Here is a 19,144-nt window from a genome sequence, read left to right as displayed (position 1 = left end):
CGGGTTCACCACCATTTTGGTGGTGGTGGATCGGTTCTCTAAGGCGGCTCACTTTGTCCCTCTCCCCAAGCTTCCATCGGCCCGGGAGACTGCTGATTTAGTTATACAGCATGTCTTTCGGATCCACGGGCTGCCAGTGGATATCGTGTCGGACCGGGGTCCTCAGTTCGCCTCCAGGTTCTGGAAGGCGTTTGCCGCCGGCCTCGGCGCCTCTGTCAGTCTGTCGTCTGGGTTCCATCCGCAGTCGAACGGGCAGACGGAGCGGGTCAACCAGGATTTGGAGGGGGTCTTGAGATGTTACGTTGCCGGTAGTCCGGCAACGTGGAGTAGGAGGTTGGCTTGGGCTGAGTACGCGCATAATACCCTTCTCTCCTCTTCTACCGGTATGTCTCCCTTTCAGTGCCAGTATGGTTTTCAACCTCCTCTGTTTCCCGAGCAGGAGCAGGAGGCGGAGGTGCCCTCGGCCCAGGCACATGTGGCTCGCTGTCGCAGGACGTGGAAAACAGGTTCGGAAGGCGCTACAGAAGGTTTCGGTTAGTACCCAATGGCAAGCTAACCGTAAGCGTCGTCCGGCTCCAGTTTACCGTCCAGGGCAGCGGGTTTGGCTTTCCACCCGGGATCTCCCTCTCCGGGTGGAATCCAAGAAGCTGGCTCCTCGCTTTATAGGACCATTTAAAGTGATTCATCTGGTTAATCCAGTGGCTTACAAGCTACGACTTCCGAGCTCTATGAGGGTTCATCCGATGTTTCATGTGTCCCTGTTGAAGCCATTCCTCTCATCGCCCTTGGCCCCGCCACTGCCTGTGGTTCCTCCGCCCCGGTTTATTGGCGGTCAACCCATTTACACGGTGCGGAGGATACTGGGTTGTAGGCGGAGGGGTAGGGGGTTTCAGTTCTTGGTGGATTGGGAGGGGTACAGGATAGAAGAGCGTTCTTGGGTGCCTCAAAGGGATATTTTAGATCCCAGCCTGATCGTTGATTTCCGGCGGCTGAATCCCGAGGCCCCTAGGTGAATGTCTGGTGCCGTTCGTCTGGGGAGGGTACTGTTACGTTCTGGACACCGACTGAGGTCGGTGACCACCCACATTCCTGGCATATGTCACTGGGCTTGTCACCTGTCCTTTCCCTGTCAATTAGTGCTGTCACTTAGGGGTGGTTCCTGATTGGCTGTCACGGGGGTGTGTGTGGAATGTTGGTTTTTGGTGTCTATGTAACCTACCTGTCTTCTGCTTGTTCATTGTCAGGTCTTCACTAATTGCGTTCGGGGATAACGCGGACGGTTCAACTCTGGACCTCCAATAAGCTCCTATTTACCTTATTCCTGCCTGTGCTATTTAGCACTTGTCTCTCTTAGAATTTACTCTGTGTTCTTACTATTAAAGTCGAACCTGTTCAAGAGTAAACACTCTCCGTCTCTGTGATTGCCTTCACCCATTGGAATTCACCTACCTCCATTCCTGACAGTGTTCTGGTACTGTGGCGAAGATATGCAAATACATGACACCCTGAAACCTGGATGGACTGGCGTTTGTGCCCCGGTCATGTTGACAGGAAAACTTATGATAATGGAACTGTTTGATTCAGCTGACAGAGGGAGGAGATCAATAGCAGGGCCAACATGGGCGGAGGATCCAGGGGTGGAAATAGGCCCATTGGGGCAGAGGGGTATCCCTTTATGAACACAGGGCAATGGAGGAAGAATATTTGCAGTTCAACCCGTGTTCGTTCCAGTAAAGAATGGTAGATGGATCAACCATTTATGGTATAATCAACAACGATTCATCAATTTCACTATAGAAGCTTTTGATCTGGTGAAGGAACAACTGCACGCTGCTTCAATCATGGCAACGCAAAACAGATTTGTGTTGGATGGGTTGACTGCAGAGGACCAGGGAGTGTGCATGCGTATTGGACCAGACTGTTGCACTGTTATTCCTATGCATACGGGAGAAGAAGGCAATCTGACTAAGGCTATTCAAAAATAAAAAAATCGAAGGGATGAACACGTCAGGAATACGCAAGGGGAGAAGGAACATGGGTGGTGGAAATGGTTATTCGCCACGGACTGGACTGGTGTACTAATTCGATTTGGAACCATGGTGGGTCTGGTGTTGTTGCTGTTTCTGACTAACATGTTGCGTGGTTCCTCTCATCAAGTCAATGGTCAGGCGCATGGTGGGCTCCGTCGCTGGACAATTTGTTGTGATACCACGAGCAGGGCTGACCAAGGACTACGGCACGGACACTGGTGAGTGTGAGAGATTGTTATCTGGGACCAGCAACATACTCACGGAGGATCAGTCCATCTGTCTTGCCGGACTTGAGACGACGGAAGGAGACCAGGTATAGTGACAATAGGATGGCAGCTAATGATGATCTTGCATGGCTAACACATAACTCTAGAGTCTACCGCGGCCGTCGCCAGCCTCAGGTGAGATATCGTTTATAACTGTGATATCCAGACGCAGCAGGAGAATGGGGATATTGCCATGCTGTTCTTACACGGTATGTATTAGGACGGGTAACATTGGCCGGCTGGATCGTTGGATATAGTTTTTTCCACGCTGGAATGGAGATGGTGGAACTTTGTTCGGGGTGGGATGTTGTTTGGACTACTTTGCTCAGGCGGGAGATCTGGTTTGGATTACTTGGCGGATGAGGGTCAACGCCATCCACCTCAACGCCATCCACCTCAACGCCACAGGGTCAACGCCATCCACCTCAACGCCACAGGGTCAACGCCATCCACCTCAACGCCACAGGGTCAACGCCATCCCCTTCGACGCCACAGGGTCAACGCCATCCCCTTCGACCCCAAGGAGATCATCGCCATCCCCCTCGACAACCAGGAGGTCGTCACAGCCCCCTCGTCGTCACAACCCCATTCCCCTAGTCATCATTCGTCATCAACACAACCGTATTCCCCTCGTCATTATTCATCATCACAACCCCTGTCCCCCTCAACCCCAGACACCAGCACCATAACCCCGACCCCCGGAACACACGCAACAACGGATAGACACAGCTAGGCATATGCTGATATTGATTATTATCACACATCCCGGAGGACTTCACATTTTATTTCTATGACACTGTCACTAGGCGGATGAACAATTCATGTCCAGAGTGCATTGCGTTTTTTTAGAAGCCACTCTGGACCATCACTTCAATAGCCATTCCCCAGGGAAGTTTAGACACACACACAGCAGGAAAGATTATGTGGGGAATTCGACCAGGATGAAGACTTGTCTCATACGAACTGTTGGAACATAATTATGTATGATTGTGTGATGTGATACTAATGATTGTCATCATGTTGGTTATTGAAAATCTTTTTCCGGGTGGATCCATATGTAGTATGTGTTATTTGGATGAAGGCCACAAAAACAGCATTTTTGACGTTGTCTGCTTGCCATGTTTAGGTCATGAAGGCCACAAAAACAGCATTTTTTACATTATTTGCTTGCCTTAATTTAGGCCATATAGGCCACAAAAACAGCATTTTTGACATTATTTGCTTGCCTTAATTTAGGCCATATAGGCCACAAAAACAGCATATTTCTTGCAATATTTCGTTGTTCCCTATGTCATGTTGATTATCCTGATTGGGGGTGGTTGGGGGTGCCCGTCTGCAAACAGGTCATGTTACTGCTCAAAAACATATGAGGGTGGTTGGGGAATTTTACCCTGTTTCACAACATCTAACACTTAAAGGTTTTCGCCCCAACTTGCAGATGTGGACCCCCTCTCACTCTCTGACATAATAAATTAGTAAATTACTTTAAGTGTAAGCGTGATGATGGTCTGATATTACAATTATATATGATGTGTGGTTTTTAACGTTAATTCTGGTTATGTTTAGTCATATTCTAGTTTTCTATTTTCATAGGATGCTACCACTGACTGAGCTTGATCTTGATGTATATATTGGAAGGGCGTTTGCAATTTATAAGTCCAAATTAGATTGAATGTTTGGGGCTGGACAGCCCCACAGGGGGATTATTATTAATGGGGCGGCCTATAATTCTAATATGTTTTATCATACTCCATTACTCTGTCAGACATTTTTTGTTTTGTTTGGTGTTTAATAAGTTTAATTAGTTATGTATTTGGTGCTTAAGAGCACCACAGGAGGGATTATGTCGGAAATTAACGTCAGACTTTAGGCTTATATCATATATAAATATATTAGTTAATTAGGAACATTGATTAAGTTAAAAGTCATTGATAAATAGGATTACAGTACAATCAGTATCATAAACATTTGAGAACACTATGGTTTCCTTTTACATTGAGAGGCTTTTAGGCCAAGGTTAGAGGGGCCCCCTTATCTCCAGAAAGGTGGCTGGCCGGTCCGGGATGGATGCCTGTGCATTTTCCTGTTACATAACTATGACCTGGTCCGAGCTGGATCATATGGGAAAGGACACAGGTGTCTCACACTTGATTGGTCAGCCAGCGAAGACACCCTAGGTCGGACAGTATATCAGACCATTTTAGAATAGAGGAAAGGAGAGCTCCTTGGCGACTATGCTATACTGCATTGCTGTCAACAAGCTTGTCGTGATCCATGGACCACCCGATAATTCATGTAATTATGCTTTCTGATTATTCAATAAATACCATACATGATGTTTGAACTCATTGTCCTGTGTCTAATATTCGATATCCTTTTGTCCTGATTCGAGGAACAACCAAATCTTCCCCACATTATCCCTGATTGGCAGTTTCTGGAAATCAACGTGGATGCAAGGAAGGCCAGTCTGTGTCACTTTCTTTTTGCGAGTCAGACTGCCTTCCAGGCTAGCTGTTGTTTACCCACCACATTGAAGCTTTGTATTTACTACTGAAGCTTTGAAGCCCAAGAAGTGGTCATCGGGACAGCCCTAGATACCAGTCTGGTACATCATGACACCACGGTAGCGTACCTGGATTTGGGTCGCCCCATACAGGAACAAGGGGTAAGATGTATCTTTATTGATTAATGCAAAAAAGTCTTCAAAATGGGACCTGGAAGCTGGCTGGAATATCAAATATAAAGGAATATCAAAATAAAAGCACACGTTGTTGAACTTGATCATGCATATTTATTAGAACATTTTATTACAGCACTATGTTATCAATACACATTTTTAAAACGTGACATATTTAGCCAAAATATGTTGCCAGAAAAATGTTGGGTCGCGACCCGTAGTTTGAGAACCACTGATTCTACTGCAAAGGGGACCCCCCCCCCCCCCCCTGGCCATCAGAGAGGATTAAGCAAAGTAGTTTTTAGTCAGGACAACCTAACTGCACATGCAGCATCTTTCATGGTCAAATGTTGCTCATCTGTACTGCCCTGTCAAGGCAGACCGCAGTAACTTCCAAACAGTGAAACTGAGAAAAATGCAGTAACTTCAAATACAATGTTGTTTTCCCTCCAGCTTTCATAACTTAACCTAGCCATTTTATTTGGATCATCATCATTCCAATATATTCAGGTGTTAAATTTCATTTTCAAAATGGCTAGGTTAAGTTATGAAAGCTGGAGGGAAAACAACATTGTATTTGAAGTTACTGCACTTTGCCTGTACATTACCTGTATAATTATTTAAGGAAATCGTGCAGCAGAGTGCAGTATCTGCTTTTTTGGGGTTAATTAAAATAATTACGTCATATTTTTGTATGCCTAAAGATTACTTCATTAATACATGTTAAATCTTGGTACTATCATATATCTACCTATAACATATTTTGGATGGCAAGTCAAAAAACGTTAAAGCCATTTTTCTCAGTTTCACTGTTTGTCACGCTCTAGTTGGCCCTGTCATCAAAGCTTATGAATGACACAAGATATTAGGCCTGTTCCCGACTAAGGATTTGTATAGTCGACTTTGATTGGCCAAAATGTGCCGATAGTCGACTGGTAGTCGACTACCCCCCCCACCCCCGAATGCAAAGAAAAGGAATATATATTTTTTCTATCATTCCATTTCGGCTGTGGGGGGTGCTTAATGTCTGAAGGAGTCGACGGAAGGCTCCTTGTCCTCTGCGAAAGCATGCAATTGGTCCACTGATGGATACATCATGATATTTGTCTAGTGTGTGAAATCCTCTTTCAGTGCCTCTGTGCCTGTTTTCTTAGGCAGTTAGCCTCGCTGTTATGCGCGCCATTAGTGTTAGCCAAGCTTCTAGGCCTCTTTGCTTTTGGACAGAATGATTTAAAAAATATATACAGTATATATATATATATTATACTTATTTTTTTTAAATTGCATTCGACTAAGAGGTTGGCAGTTGACTACGGCTCCTTTCGATCGATTAGTCGAGGTCAGCCCTACAAGATATAATATGGAATATCTTCAGACTGAGATATGGTGGCTGGAAATATTGCCCTTCCAGTGTCAGCATTCTAAAGGCTTGCCGTTGCTTCTCCTTTTGCTTTGTACACCTGCTAAAATGAGCAACCCAATGCAGGCTTGCAAGTGGGTCCCATCCAACTCCTTCCAACTGTCCCCATACACACGTCTCATCATCATCATTCCAATATATTCAGGTGTTAAATTTCATTTTCAAAATGGCTAGGTTAAGTTATGAAAGCTGGAGGGAAAACAACATTGTATTTGAAGTTACTGCACTTTGCCTGTACATTACCTGTATAATTATTTAAGGAAATCGTGCAGCAGAGTGCAGTATCTCCTTTTTTGGGGTTAATTAAAATAATTACGTCATATTTTTGTATGCCTAAAGATTACTTCATTAATACATGTTAAATCTGGGTACTACTGGGTCATCTACTGTATCTACCTATAACATATTTTGGATGGCAAGTCAAAAAACGTTAAAGCCATTTTTCTCAGTTTCACTGTTTGGAAGTTACTGCGGTCTGCCTGGGTTTTGAGTGTGATTTTGTTACTGCAGTTTTTAAAACCCCATATCTCTAAAACTGAGCGACATTAACATCTGAAACTTGGTCACAAGATAAAACATTTATTGACAAGTTCAATTTCACTCATAACAAAATTTTGACTTTTTTCGAGTTACTGCGGTTAGCCTTGACAGGGCAGTGTAGTGTAGGGATGCACCGATATGATACTGGTATTGGATATTGGTCCGATACCAGGCAACAGCAGGGTATCTGTTCTGAAGGATCAGATTAAACCGAATATATATATTTATTTATATATATATATTTAATTGTATTTGTATATCCCCTGATATCCCTTGTATATTCCTTGTACAATATGCATTGAATATCCCTTCTAGTCTACTGAACATCCCATAATAGTCTCCATTCTACCATTGGACGAGACCTTGGTGCCAGGTCGCCATACCCCTCAGACCAGGTTCAATCGTACCGCTCAACATGTATGGACAAGTCCTAGTTCCGCGTAGGAATATGTCTACCGCACCACTAATGGTACTATTTGTTCATAGTGCGTATATATACTGCGCTATTAAAGTAGAGCTTTCTTTTAGTCCAGTTCCTTACCCTCCAACAGAGTGACAGACGCAAAAGCCTCCCCGCGAACCACGTGTGGGCAGTAAGGCCAATTCGGCCCAGTATCGGCATTGAGACATCGTGTATATTAATATTTGAATAGTCATATTTGGCACTATATCGTCGAGTTGGACGTATTCTATTAAGCTAATAATAGTCTATTCATATGTAGTGCCTCGTGCGGTAAGAGTTCTATAGTAATCAGCACCCCCATCGTTTCGGGCATCAGCTGGACGCTTATCCAGGGTGGTTGACCCCACGTGAAGCTGCACCCGAGGAGCTCCAGGCCAAAGAGCGAGTGGACCTGTATATTGGATTATTCTACCGACGACGGCTAGCCTTCCCCGGCTTGGATTATGCTTTGAGTACTTTGATTATTCTATGGATAAAGGCCAACACTGCGGTGTGTTGGAAATACCCCCCCCGGAGAGGACGACAGGTGAGAAGACGCTCTACACGACGAGGTCGCCTCACGTCTCTCCATCGTGGACCGGAGGACGCCGGCCACAGAGAGTCCAACTGCTTTCATCTGTGGATCGAGGATCGCTGGGCACCGGGTCGCACGACTGTGGGCTCTCCCAGGATACCCTCGGCCAGACGGGATACAGCCAGACTCTACCCCCCCCCCCTCCAGCTGTCCTACAAGCAGTCGGAACCTTCCCCTAGTGTATCCAGCTATATAATCATTCAAGTATCATTGCTATTGTTCCCTAAATATTCCAGGTTGTATATTTGCTTCCTGCGCAATCAGAGATTGGACATTCGATATTGATCTACCTACGAATACTCATTTGCCATAAAAGTGCATACTATTTCAAATCATAAATGTAATTAAGTGATCGTTGTACATACCTTTTGCTATGTATTATTATTAAACGCAGACTTTCGACTTGGTACATTTGTGTTGGATCCGTTTCATCAGGTGGGAGTGTTTATCATAATTATTTATACCTAGTACTGGGTGGCCAGAGTCTAAAGTACAAGAGGTAGTGGTAGTAAGTATCATATCTAACAATACAGTCAGGGAATTGTACCCCTCAGTTACAATTGGTCCTTCGAGCCGGATGGTAATCAGTGTAATATTAATATAGTGTTATTAATATTAAAATGGCCTATGATGAACACTCCAAGAAACGATCCTCCTAACCAACAACGCCCGCGGCGCAAACGACAGCTCCCTCAGTACCTAGAGGCTTACGCTGTCAGTCAACAACCTAGTCTTCTACCAACAGTAAACGCGGTAAAACTAGAAAGTAAAATTATGTCTAACCCTAACGACCAGGCTACCCCGACCATAGAGGCCCCTATGGGTTCTAACGTAACTGACCCAGCTCACGGTGGGGACCAGGGGGAACCAGACATGACTTTACACCCCGCCAATACCGAAGAAGTAGTCCCCGACGAGTCCCGGGAGGAAGACAACACTACCGAGAGAGAACTCGGCACGGAAGAAGATGAGGAGAGCACCGTGGAGATAGAGCTCCAAGACTCCGCACGGAGTACCCCAAGGGACGGCCCCCCTATACAACCGTCTTCTCCCAGCGAGGCAGAGAGGACACTACAGCAGGCATTCCTCGTCAGCCTGAAAGCCTCTACTGAACGCGATAGACTCCAGGGTGAACGCGATCGATTGCAGATACAGCAACGGAGCGAAGAAGAGCACATACGCCTGGAAATAAGACGCATTCAGATGGAAGAGAATATGGCAAGAGACCGGGCCGACGCCCAGCGCGCCGCCACCGGTGCCCAGAGAGAATCGGATCTCACCAAGCGCGAAGCCGAGCGCGACAGAGCACAAGCGCAACTAATAGAACAGCTGATCAGAAGGACAACACCCCCTCCCTCCACCAGAGGCTCCAGGAACTCGTCTAGACATCACTCCAGGGCGGCATCCCCTAGCCGAGTAAGCGACCCTGAACTTGACCAACAGACGAGGTTTATACCCCCCGCAGACCCCCTTCCCCAACCGGTCCAAGCGAGACCCAGCCACCGGGAAGGAGCAGCATACACTGCGGAGAGGCTAAATCAGAGACTACAAGCCCTGGATGACCTAACGGAAGACGAAGAGGAAGAGGAGGAGAACCACGCCCGACGACAGCACAGTACTCTACCGGACCAGGAGGTCCAGTACAGCCCAGGCTATACCCCCGCGGAGCTGCGCTACAGACCCCCGACGCTATTCACGGGTGAGCACGACGCACGACCCGCACCGAGGAACAGCACCTGGACCAGCGGGCCATGGTACACAGCCGGTACCAGCCCACGCCAAGGAGCAGGAGGAGACTCGCCTAGGAGGCCTCTCCCCCAACGCTCGCCGATGTATCAACAATCCGCGTCATACATTGGCACACCTATGGTACCAGACTTCACCCAGGAGAACCGGGCCCAGTATACGGAGCTCCGCATGTGTCTGGAGACAATGTTGGTGGATGTCATTGATGAACGCCATAAATACGCGATACTACTGAAGCATTTAAAGGTACCCCGCGCGCACAACATAGCGCTCGCCTACGCCACTTCCACGACCCCATACACCGCAGCGCTGGTAGCGTTGGACCAGAGATATGGACGTATATGGGATTACGTGATCCAGCAGATCAGGCACATCGACCGCCTACCCCCAGCAACAGACAATCGAGCACTGGACGACCTGTCCATCAGAGTGCAGTCCCTGGTAGGGATGCTGGGAGCGCAGAGGGAAAAGGGTCGGCATGAACTATACGCCAACTCAAATGTAGAGAGGATCTTGGAGAAGCTACCGCCCGCCCGACAGGAGCGCTTTAGGCGGCAGAGAGACCACCGAGACCCTAATGGCCCCGAACCGAACCTCCTCGATCTAGCCGACTTCCTGGCGAGAGAAGTCAGCAGCTTACGGCTAGATACATTCGGACGGAGCACCCCTGGCTCCAGAGAAGGAACCAGGAGACTAAATGATGGAAGAAGATCGGTGACTGTCATGCACCAATCGGAGTCAGTGCCAAGCAGTAGGAGCCACAGCACCCCCTCAAGAAAGGAGAAGTGGAAGATAGTGTGCCCCTACTGTGAGAAAGAACACTGGCTGTCACAATGTGACTCATTCCCCAAGATGAATGCGGAGGAAGCGAGTCAATGGATAAAGTCCAACAGACGCTGTTTTCGCTGTGCGCGATCACACATGGCAGCCGAATGCCGCTTAAAGAAAAAGTGCAGTCGGTGCGATGGAGCCCATCTGGACATACTCCACGACAGTAACAGACGGCGGCCTCCACCCGCACCATCAAGCAGCAAAGCAAGCGTCATGTACATCGACCCCGCCAGCAGCAGCGGAGCCAGAGTGCTCTTAAAGGTAGTCCGTGTGACATTGAGCTACCAGAATAAAGTCATGGACACTTACGCCGTCCTTGATGACGGGTCAGAGAAGACCCTTCTGCTTGCGTCCGCTGCGGCCCAGCTAGGGCTGCGGGGGAGCGAAAACCAAATGACAATTCGGACAATAAGAAGAGATTTGAAAACGATAAAGGGCGAGAATGTCTCATTCTCTATCGCAGCAACCGGCCAGCCCGAGCGACGGTACAGGATTACAGACGCTTTCACCAGCCAAGAAATAGGACTCTCGCGGTACACATACCCCGTAGCCAAGCTGATGGAGAAATATGTACATCTACGCAAGCTACCGATCCCACTCATAGACGGTGCTACCCCGACACTGTTGATAGGCTCCGACCATGCAGACCTCATTGTCCCGATAGACCGGGTTCATACCGGACCCAGAGGCTGTCCTGCAGCAGTCGAGACCCGCCTAGGATGGACTCTCCAAGGCCCACTCGCCAAATCTCTCAACCGAACCACAGCCACTAGCTGTCTCCACTCCCGAGTCACAGAGGGAGACACCGCACTCCTGCAGCATGTAGAGAGGCTATGGACCTTAGAACAAATGCCCTTTAAGAACGAAAAGAAAGACATTCGCTCTAAAGACGACATCTACGCCATTAACCTCCTCGAGACGGGAACAAAGAGAGTCCCAGTCAGCGGCGTGTTGAGATACGCCACGCCACTCCTGCGGCGGGAAGGGATGCCTACCTTTCACGCAAAGAAAGACGCCACAGAGCGGTACCTACTAAACACAGAGCGGCGCTTAGCCAAGGACCCCGCCCAAGAAAGTGTATACCGCGCTGAGATTGAGAAGCTCATCACAGCGGGACACGTCACAAAGATTGACATTAAAGAGGCCGACCAGACGACTGAATCGTGGTACGTGCCCCACCACAAGGTTCATCACAACGGCAAAGACCGCATCGTGTTTAACTGCAGCTACCAGATCGGATCCCAAAATCTGAATAAAGAGCTATTGCCCGGTCCTACACTCGGCCCCTCCCTACTAGGCGTACTACTCCGCTTCCGCCAGGACAAGGTGGCTATCAGCGGGGATATCAAAGGGATGTTCCTGCAGGTGAGATTAGTAGAGGAGGACAAGCCCCTGTTGCGGTTCCTATGGAGAGAGAGGCCAGGAGATGAGCACCCAGCCATCTACCAATGGGAAGTCCTCCCTTTCGGAACTACATGCAGCCCATGCTGTGCTACATTTGCACTACAGAGACATGTCGCAGAGGACCCAGCAGCGGACGAAGAGGTCCGACACAGTGTGAAGAACAGCTTCTACGTAGATAACTGTCTACAAAGCGTTTCGACCCAGGAAGAAGCCGAGGCTCTCCTACTTAAACTCCGCGCCTCTCTGATCAAAGGCGGCTTTGATCTCAGGCAGTGGGCCAGCAGCGATCCGCACGTACTGCGCAGCCTCTCCTCCGAGGACAAGGCAGCGAGCGGCGAGACCTGGATGGCCACAATCCCAGGAGAAGCCCAAGAGATGACACTAGGACTAGTGTGGCGCTTCAAAACAGATTCGCTCCACTATAGACACAAACCCCTGACCACGGAGCAGGGAAGGTCGACGGCAATACCGACCACCAGACGGAGTGTGTACAGAACACTCGCCCGACAATATGACCCGTTAGGATGTATACTACCGTACACCACCAGGGCAAAGATGATTGTACGAGCATTGTGGGACAAGGACCAGGGCTGGGACGACCCCATTCCCGCACACCTTGCATCCACCTGGAGAGAGTGGGAGATGGAACTCCACTCACTCCCAGGCGTTAATATACGCCGAAGCTACTTCCCACCCACGGTGAGGCCAGAGACATGTAAAATGGATTTACATGTCTTCAGTGACGCCTCCGAGGTCGCCTACGGATCAGTAGCCTACTTGCGGGCCCAAGAAGAGGGGGGAGAGATCTACACAGCATTCATCCTCGCCCGCTCGAGAATAGCCCCACGCAAGCAACAGTCTATCCCACGTCTAGAGCTCTGCGCAGCCCTCGCAGGAGCGCATCTAGCCACGCTCATCCAACGTGAGCTCACCATTCCGGTGCATAGAACAATCCTGTGGTCAGATTCCACGACAGTACTCGCCTGGATCAAATCGGATTCATGCAAATACAAAGTCTTCGTGGGAGTCAGAGTCACTGAGATTCAAGAGTTAACCGGAGAGTTAACCGGAGAAGCAAACTGGCGCTATGTTGATACAAAACACAACCCAGCTGACGTCATCACCCGGGGAATGTCCCTAGATGACTTAACCCGTCATAACATCTACAGTGACGGACCAGCATTCCTCAAGCTCCCGGAAGGAGATTGGCCCACGCCCACCCCGAGGGAAGCAAGTGACCAGGAGGCTGAGAATAAGAAACCCATGTTCTGTGGACTGAGCACTGTTGTCTCCGCAGACCCCAACATAGACGATTGCATTACCATAGAGAGTGCGCAGCAACGGACATTCCTGCGGCACCACCCAGAGATTAAGTCCCCCGCTGATATGTCAGCAGCTGACTACGAGGAAGCAGAACTGCTTCTACTGCAACGAGCCCAGAGAGACTCGTTCCCCGATGAACTAGACTGTCTACAGGGAGGAAAGCCCGTCCCATCAGACAGCAGATTGATTCATCTGGCCCCCGAGAGTGACACACATACCCTCATCAGAGTGGGTGGTCGCCTGCGGAGAGCCCCCAATTTACCGGATGACATTAAGTACCCGATCGTATTGAACAGCCGACACAAGGTCACAGAGCTGATTATAAAGAAATACGACGAGGATGTACACCACGCAGGAGCAGAGAGAGTCTTCGCGGAAATCAGACGTCGTTACTGGATACTTCAAGGAAGAGAGGCGGTGCGACGCTTCCAGCGAACCTGTCTAGACTGCCGAAAGTGGCGCGCGCAGCCCAGCATACCACGGATGGCTGACCTACCTCCATGTCGCCTCCGACTCGGCGACAAGCCATTCCACTCAACAGGCATGGACTGTTTTGGCCCGCTGCACATAAAGAAAGGAAGAGGCACCGAGAAGCGGTGGGGTATTGTATTCAAATGCATGACCACCAGAGCGATACATATCGAGCTCCTTCCGACCATGAGCGCAGACTCATTCCTTATGGCCTTCCGAAGATTCACATCACGGAAAGGAAAACCGTCTACATTATTGTCCGATCACGGGACAAACTTCAAAGGCGGAGAAAGAGAGCTGAGGGAGAGCTTCCAAGCTATGGGCCCAGAACTTAAGACCCACCTCGCTCCAGCCCAGATTGACTTCCAATTCAACCCCCCAAACGCACCCCACTTCGGTGGAACTTGGGAACGAGAAGTACGTTCTATAAAGACAGCCCTGTACGCAGTACTTGGGGCCCAGACTGTGGCGGAAGAAGTCCTAATGACAGTCCTCACGGAGATTGAGGGAGTATTGAACTCAAAGCCCCTCGGTTACGTCTCCAGTGATGTAGCAGATGTCGACCCAGTCACCCCCAACACCCTCCTGATGGGGCGGCTAGATCCCGCGTTACCCCAGACAATGTACCGGCCTGAAGAAGCGAACGGCCGACGAATGTGGAGGTACAGCCAAGTATTAGCCGACAAGTTTTGGAGCAGTTTCCTACTGCACTACCTACCGTCTCTACAGACCCGCCAGAAGTGGGTAAAAGAGAGAGACAATTTGACGGAAGGAACAGTCGTCATGATTATTGACCAGTCACTACCCAGAGCTATGTGGCCGGCTGGCCGCGTAAGCAAAGTGATCACCGGTGCCGATGGCAAGGTCCGAGCAGCTGAAGTACTCGTCCAGGGGCGCATTTACACCCGTCCTGTGGCGAGGCTCATAGAACTGCCCCGACTCCCAGACACAATCGATGATGACCATGACCCTATGACTTTGTGAGTTGACTGACCCTTACAGCGAACCCTTGAGTGGTGGACAGTGCGGTTAATCTGTCTCTGCTTAGCTAATTGGGTTGGGACCAATTAGGGGGCGGCTGTTCTGAAGGATCAGATTAAACCGAATATATATATTTATTTATATATATATATTTAATTGTATTTGTATATCCCCTGATATCCCTTGTATATTCCTTGTACAATATGCATTGAATATCCCTTCTAGTCTACTGAACATCCCATAATAGTCTCCATTCTACCATTGGACGAGACCTTGGTGCCAGGTCGCCATACCCCTCAGACCAGGTTCAATCGTACCGCTCAACATGTATGGACAAGTCCTAGTTCCGCGTAGGAATATGTCTACCGCACCACTAATGGTACTATTTGTTCATAGTGCGTATATATACTGCGCTATTAAAGTAGAGCTTTCTTTTAGTCCAGTTCCTTACCCTCCAACAGAGTGACAGACGCAAAAGCCTCCCCGCGAACCACGTGTGGGCAGTAAGGCCAATTCGGCCCAGTATCGGCATTGAGACATCGTGTATATTAATATTTGAATAGTCATATTTGGCACTATATCGTCGAGTTGGACGTATTCTATTAAGCTAATAATAGTCTATTCATATGTAGTGCCTCGTGCGGTAAGAGTTCTATAGTAATCAGCACCCCCATCGTTTCGGGCATCAGCTGGACGCTTATCCAGGGTGGTTGACCCCACGTGAAGCTGCACCCGAGGAGCTCCAGGCCAAAGAGCGAGTGGACCTGTATATTGGATTATTCTACCGACGACGGCTAGCCTTCCCCGGCTTGGATTATGCTTTGAGTACTTTGATTATTCTATGGATAAAGGCCAACACTGCGGTGTGTTGGAAATACCCCCCCCGGAGAGGACGACAGGTGAGAAGACGCTCTACACGACGAGGTCGCCTCACGTCTCTCCATCGTGGACCGGAGGACGCCGGCCACAGAGAGTCCAACTGCTTTCATCTGTGGATCGAGGATCGCTGGGCACCGGGTCGCACGACTGTGGGCTCTCCCAGGATACCCTCGGCCAGACGGGATACAGCCAGACTCTACCCCCCCCCCTCCAGCTGTCCTACAAGCAGTCGGAACCTTCCCCTAGTGTATCCAGCTATATAATCATTCAAGTATCATTGCTATTGTTCCCTAAATATTCCAGGTTGTATATTTGCTTCCTGCGCAATCAGAGATTGGACATTCGATATTGATCTACCTACGAATACTCATTTGCCATAAAAGTGCATACTATTTCAAATCATAAATGTAATTAAGTGATCGTTGTACATACCTTTTGCTATGTATTATTATTAAACGCAGACTTTCGACTTGGTACATTTGTGTTGGATCCGTTTCATCAGGTGGGAGTGTTTATCATAATTATTTATACCTAGTACTGGGTGGCCAGAGTCTAAAGTACAAGAGGTAGTGGTAGTAAGTATCATATCTAACAATACAGTCAGGGAATTGTACCCCTCAGTTACAGTATCAGTATCAGAGACTTTACCCAATACTAAAACCCAATATCAAGAACCTTCCAGAAATCAAAGCATGGTGACATGATTTGCCGTATTTTTCCAATACGGGCTTTACACAGCAAATTGTGGTCACTGATTCTGTCACGGACGATCTGGCAGGGACATTTTGTCGGGACCCATGCACAGGTAGCGCCGTTTCTGCATGGTTTTGTGCTTGTTTGACACGTGGAAGCATGTTGGATGTCTAACGAAGAAAATGCTATTATTATTACCAGTCATAGGGAATACACAATCAATAATGAAGTGTGGTAAATTCCCACAGAACTTCTACAATAATTTGAGGTTATTGTAGTACAATACAATGAGATTGATTATCTGGAAGGAGGAGAAAGGGATCATACGTGATAGAATTGTTGGTCTCCTCATCTGACTTAAGCAGATGAGGAATAAACGTGTAGGCCAGACAAACCATGAACTATAGTCCAATTCAACATTTATTTGATCAGAGCCAGGAGACCAAGGTGAATAGGACAAAAGATTATCAGAGAACATTAACAGGGCTGTCCGTGTACAGAACAGAAATCACAATCAGGTTTGCATTCTCAAACCTCAATAATGTACATAAACAGTCACTTGGTAACATAATTTGAACATACATAATTTACTGTAGGCCCCTTTTTTATATGAGTAAGCCTGGTTTCTAAGATAAGTATCTTTACATTCTATTTTAACCAACCAAGGGTCCATGATTTACTCACATAAAAAGCAGCACAGTCTCTCTGGTGGAAGGAGCGGTGGAGCCCAACAGACCCCTGGGGTCGGTCCGGTCTGAGGGCTCCCGAATTACCAATTTGTCTCCTCCTATATACTACAATTTCTAGCCAATAATAGAATACAGTTGGTCCGTGGGCGTCTTCTGTGAGCGGTCTCCTGTGGGCGATCTCCTGTGGGGGCTGGCAGCCCCCCCCCCCCTGGGTTGTGGCGACGTGATGGGACAGAGACAGAGGGGGCCCGTCGGTGGCCCCCGTCGGTGTGGTCCCCCGCTGAGCACAGAGGGGTTCTGCTGGTGGCCCCCGTCCGTGTGGTCGCTGTGTTGGGTCTTGTCTCACGAGGGGGGGCTGGCATGATGTCCTCTGGTGGGGGGGTGTGAATACTCTTTGACCTTTTGGGCCTTTACCATACAGTACTAATCTGGTCACATTAGGTGTGACCTTTATCTATCCAACTGTCCCTGCATCTCATTCCTCATTTAGCCCTGCAGCCACTTCTGCTAAACAGTATACAAGGTTATTTATGAAATTCAACTCAATATTTACCACATTTCCCCGTTTTGACGATTCTTATCGTCACATATGATATATTGACTTGATTTTCTATACATACTAACCATTCAAAGGATTCATTTTTTCTAAAATTTAAATTCATTTTTTCAAAATTTCTAACAACAATTAAAAATAATTTTAATCTACACATCACAAATTGAATCTAAAAATCACAAATTTAAAACCCAATTATCTTAATCTACAGGAAAGTTTGTTCCCACACTCTTTTAGATGATCTGGTTGAGAGAAAACATACATTAGTATCACAATATTTTCATTTTTATATTCATTCAATAATCTCTTCTTTCTGCTAATTTATTCCTTAAGATAGTACAATCACATCTGCATAATCAATCAATTGCTTCCCACCTATCCTCCCCCCTTTTATGACACATATATTGGTCATAACCTTGTCACTTCTTGTTTCCACAGCTCAGTTTTGGCAGAGGAAAGCAGAATCTCAACGAAAATTTTCTTTCACCCATTCTCCTCACTCTGGCCATATCCTCACTTATGTGAATGCATCTTTATCTGACCCTGCATTGTGTAATTTATCCGCCCTTTGCTTGCGCCCTACCAAATCAATGTGCACAAGACAAAGCCCATCAGCACCTATTCAGTCCCGTCCCTGTCCCCTGCAGTCCAACCACAACTCCACAACTCCCCAGAGAACCTTGTTCACACACTGTCAGCTCAGTCTTCAGACTGGCCCCGCCCTCCCAGGCCAGGTCATCCCAGGTCCAGTCATCGATTATCTCATGACAACCCGTCGTCAGACGATTATAGCGTGGAAGTTCCTCCAAACCACATCTGTTCAGTTTTTACAACCTGGCCCCACCCGCATGGGGTTTGTATAGGCAGGGGTCTCTGTGTACAAGAATTCTCTCACCATCATTGGACTGAAGAGTAACAGGGAAAAATGAAATCCTACGTTACCGCTTCTAATGAAATGTATTCATGTCTCCCCCATCGTCGATCTGCCTTCCCCCTCCCTTTTTCTGAGCTGTTGAAGACACAAGCACAGAGCAAACTTTTTACACAATATGTCAACATACTCAATAAGGGAAGCCATTAATTCCATATGCAAATCGTGGTGGCACTACTTAACTGTCACTGATCTGATCCAATGCATCCCAGCCTCCATCTGTTCCAATGTATCCCAGCCTTCAACAGTCCTCTCACCAGATCATAACAGAGAAACAACAAAAGGCAAATAATCAAAAAAACATTCCAACAGATGTGAAAGCAGATCAATGAAATTAACCAGCTCCAACCGCAGACCACCTCAATGGTTATTCAGAAAGAAAAGAAAAGAAATCCAAAACTCTAAATTCAAAGATTAAAAATAGAAAAGAACTCTAAAAATCTAAATTCAATCCCTCATCCAATTGATTACATAAACACAGATATATCATACTTAAACACATTTTGTTATTTTTAAGACTAGTTTCACCTTAAGTGAAAGCTAAGTTGTGTGTGTGTATGTATGTGTGATCAGATTGTGTGAACGTGTGTCTGTGTGTGTCTGTGTGTGTGTGTGTCTGTGTGTGTGTGTGTCCGTGTGTGTCTGTGTGTGTGTGTCTGTGTGTGTCTGTGTG

The 19,144-nt window shown here is 47.7% G+C and overlaps 1 protein-coding gene across 1 annotated transcript in view; it reads left to right on the top strand.

Annotated features, from left to right (window-relative positions):
* Nucleotides 1-2,655: 2,655 nt before the first annotated feature.
* Nucleotides 2,656-19,144, top strand: part of LOC311223605 (calcium load-activated calcium channel-like) — a gene marked incomplete at both ends in the record, with an annotated part of 51,409 nt that continues 34,920 nt past the window's right edge. Inside the window, 2 exons of the mRNA XM_084308381.1 lie at nt 2,656-2,705; nt 2,792-2,852. Coding sequence (XP_084164507.1) covers nt 2,656-2,705; nt 2,792-2,852 — 111 coding nt within the window. The remainder of the gene's footprint in view (nt 2,706-2,791; nt 2,853-19,144) is intronic.

Source organism: Notolepis coatsorum, assembly GCF_963971535.1.
Source record: "Notolepis coatsorum genome assembly, chromosome: 2".
Lineage (NCBI taxonomy): Eukaryota > Metazoa > Chordata > Actinopteri > Aulopiformes > Paralepididae > Notolepis > Notolepis coatsorum.
Note: the sequence above shows the minus strand (reverse complement) of the source record. Positions and strands in the feature narration are given on the sequence as shown.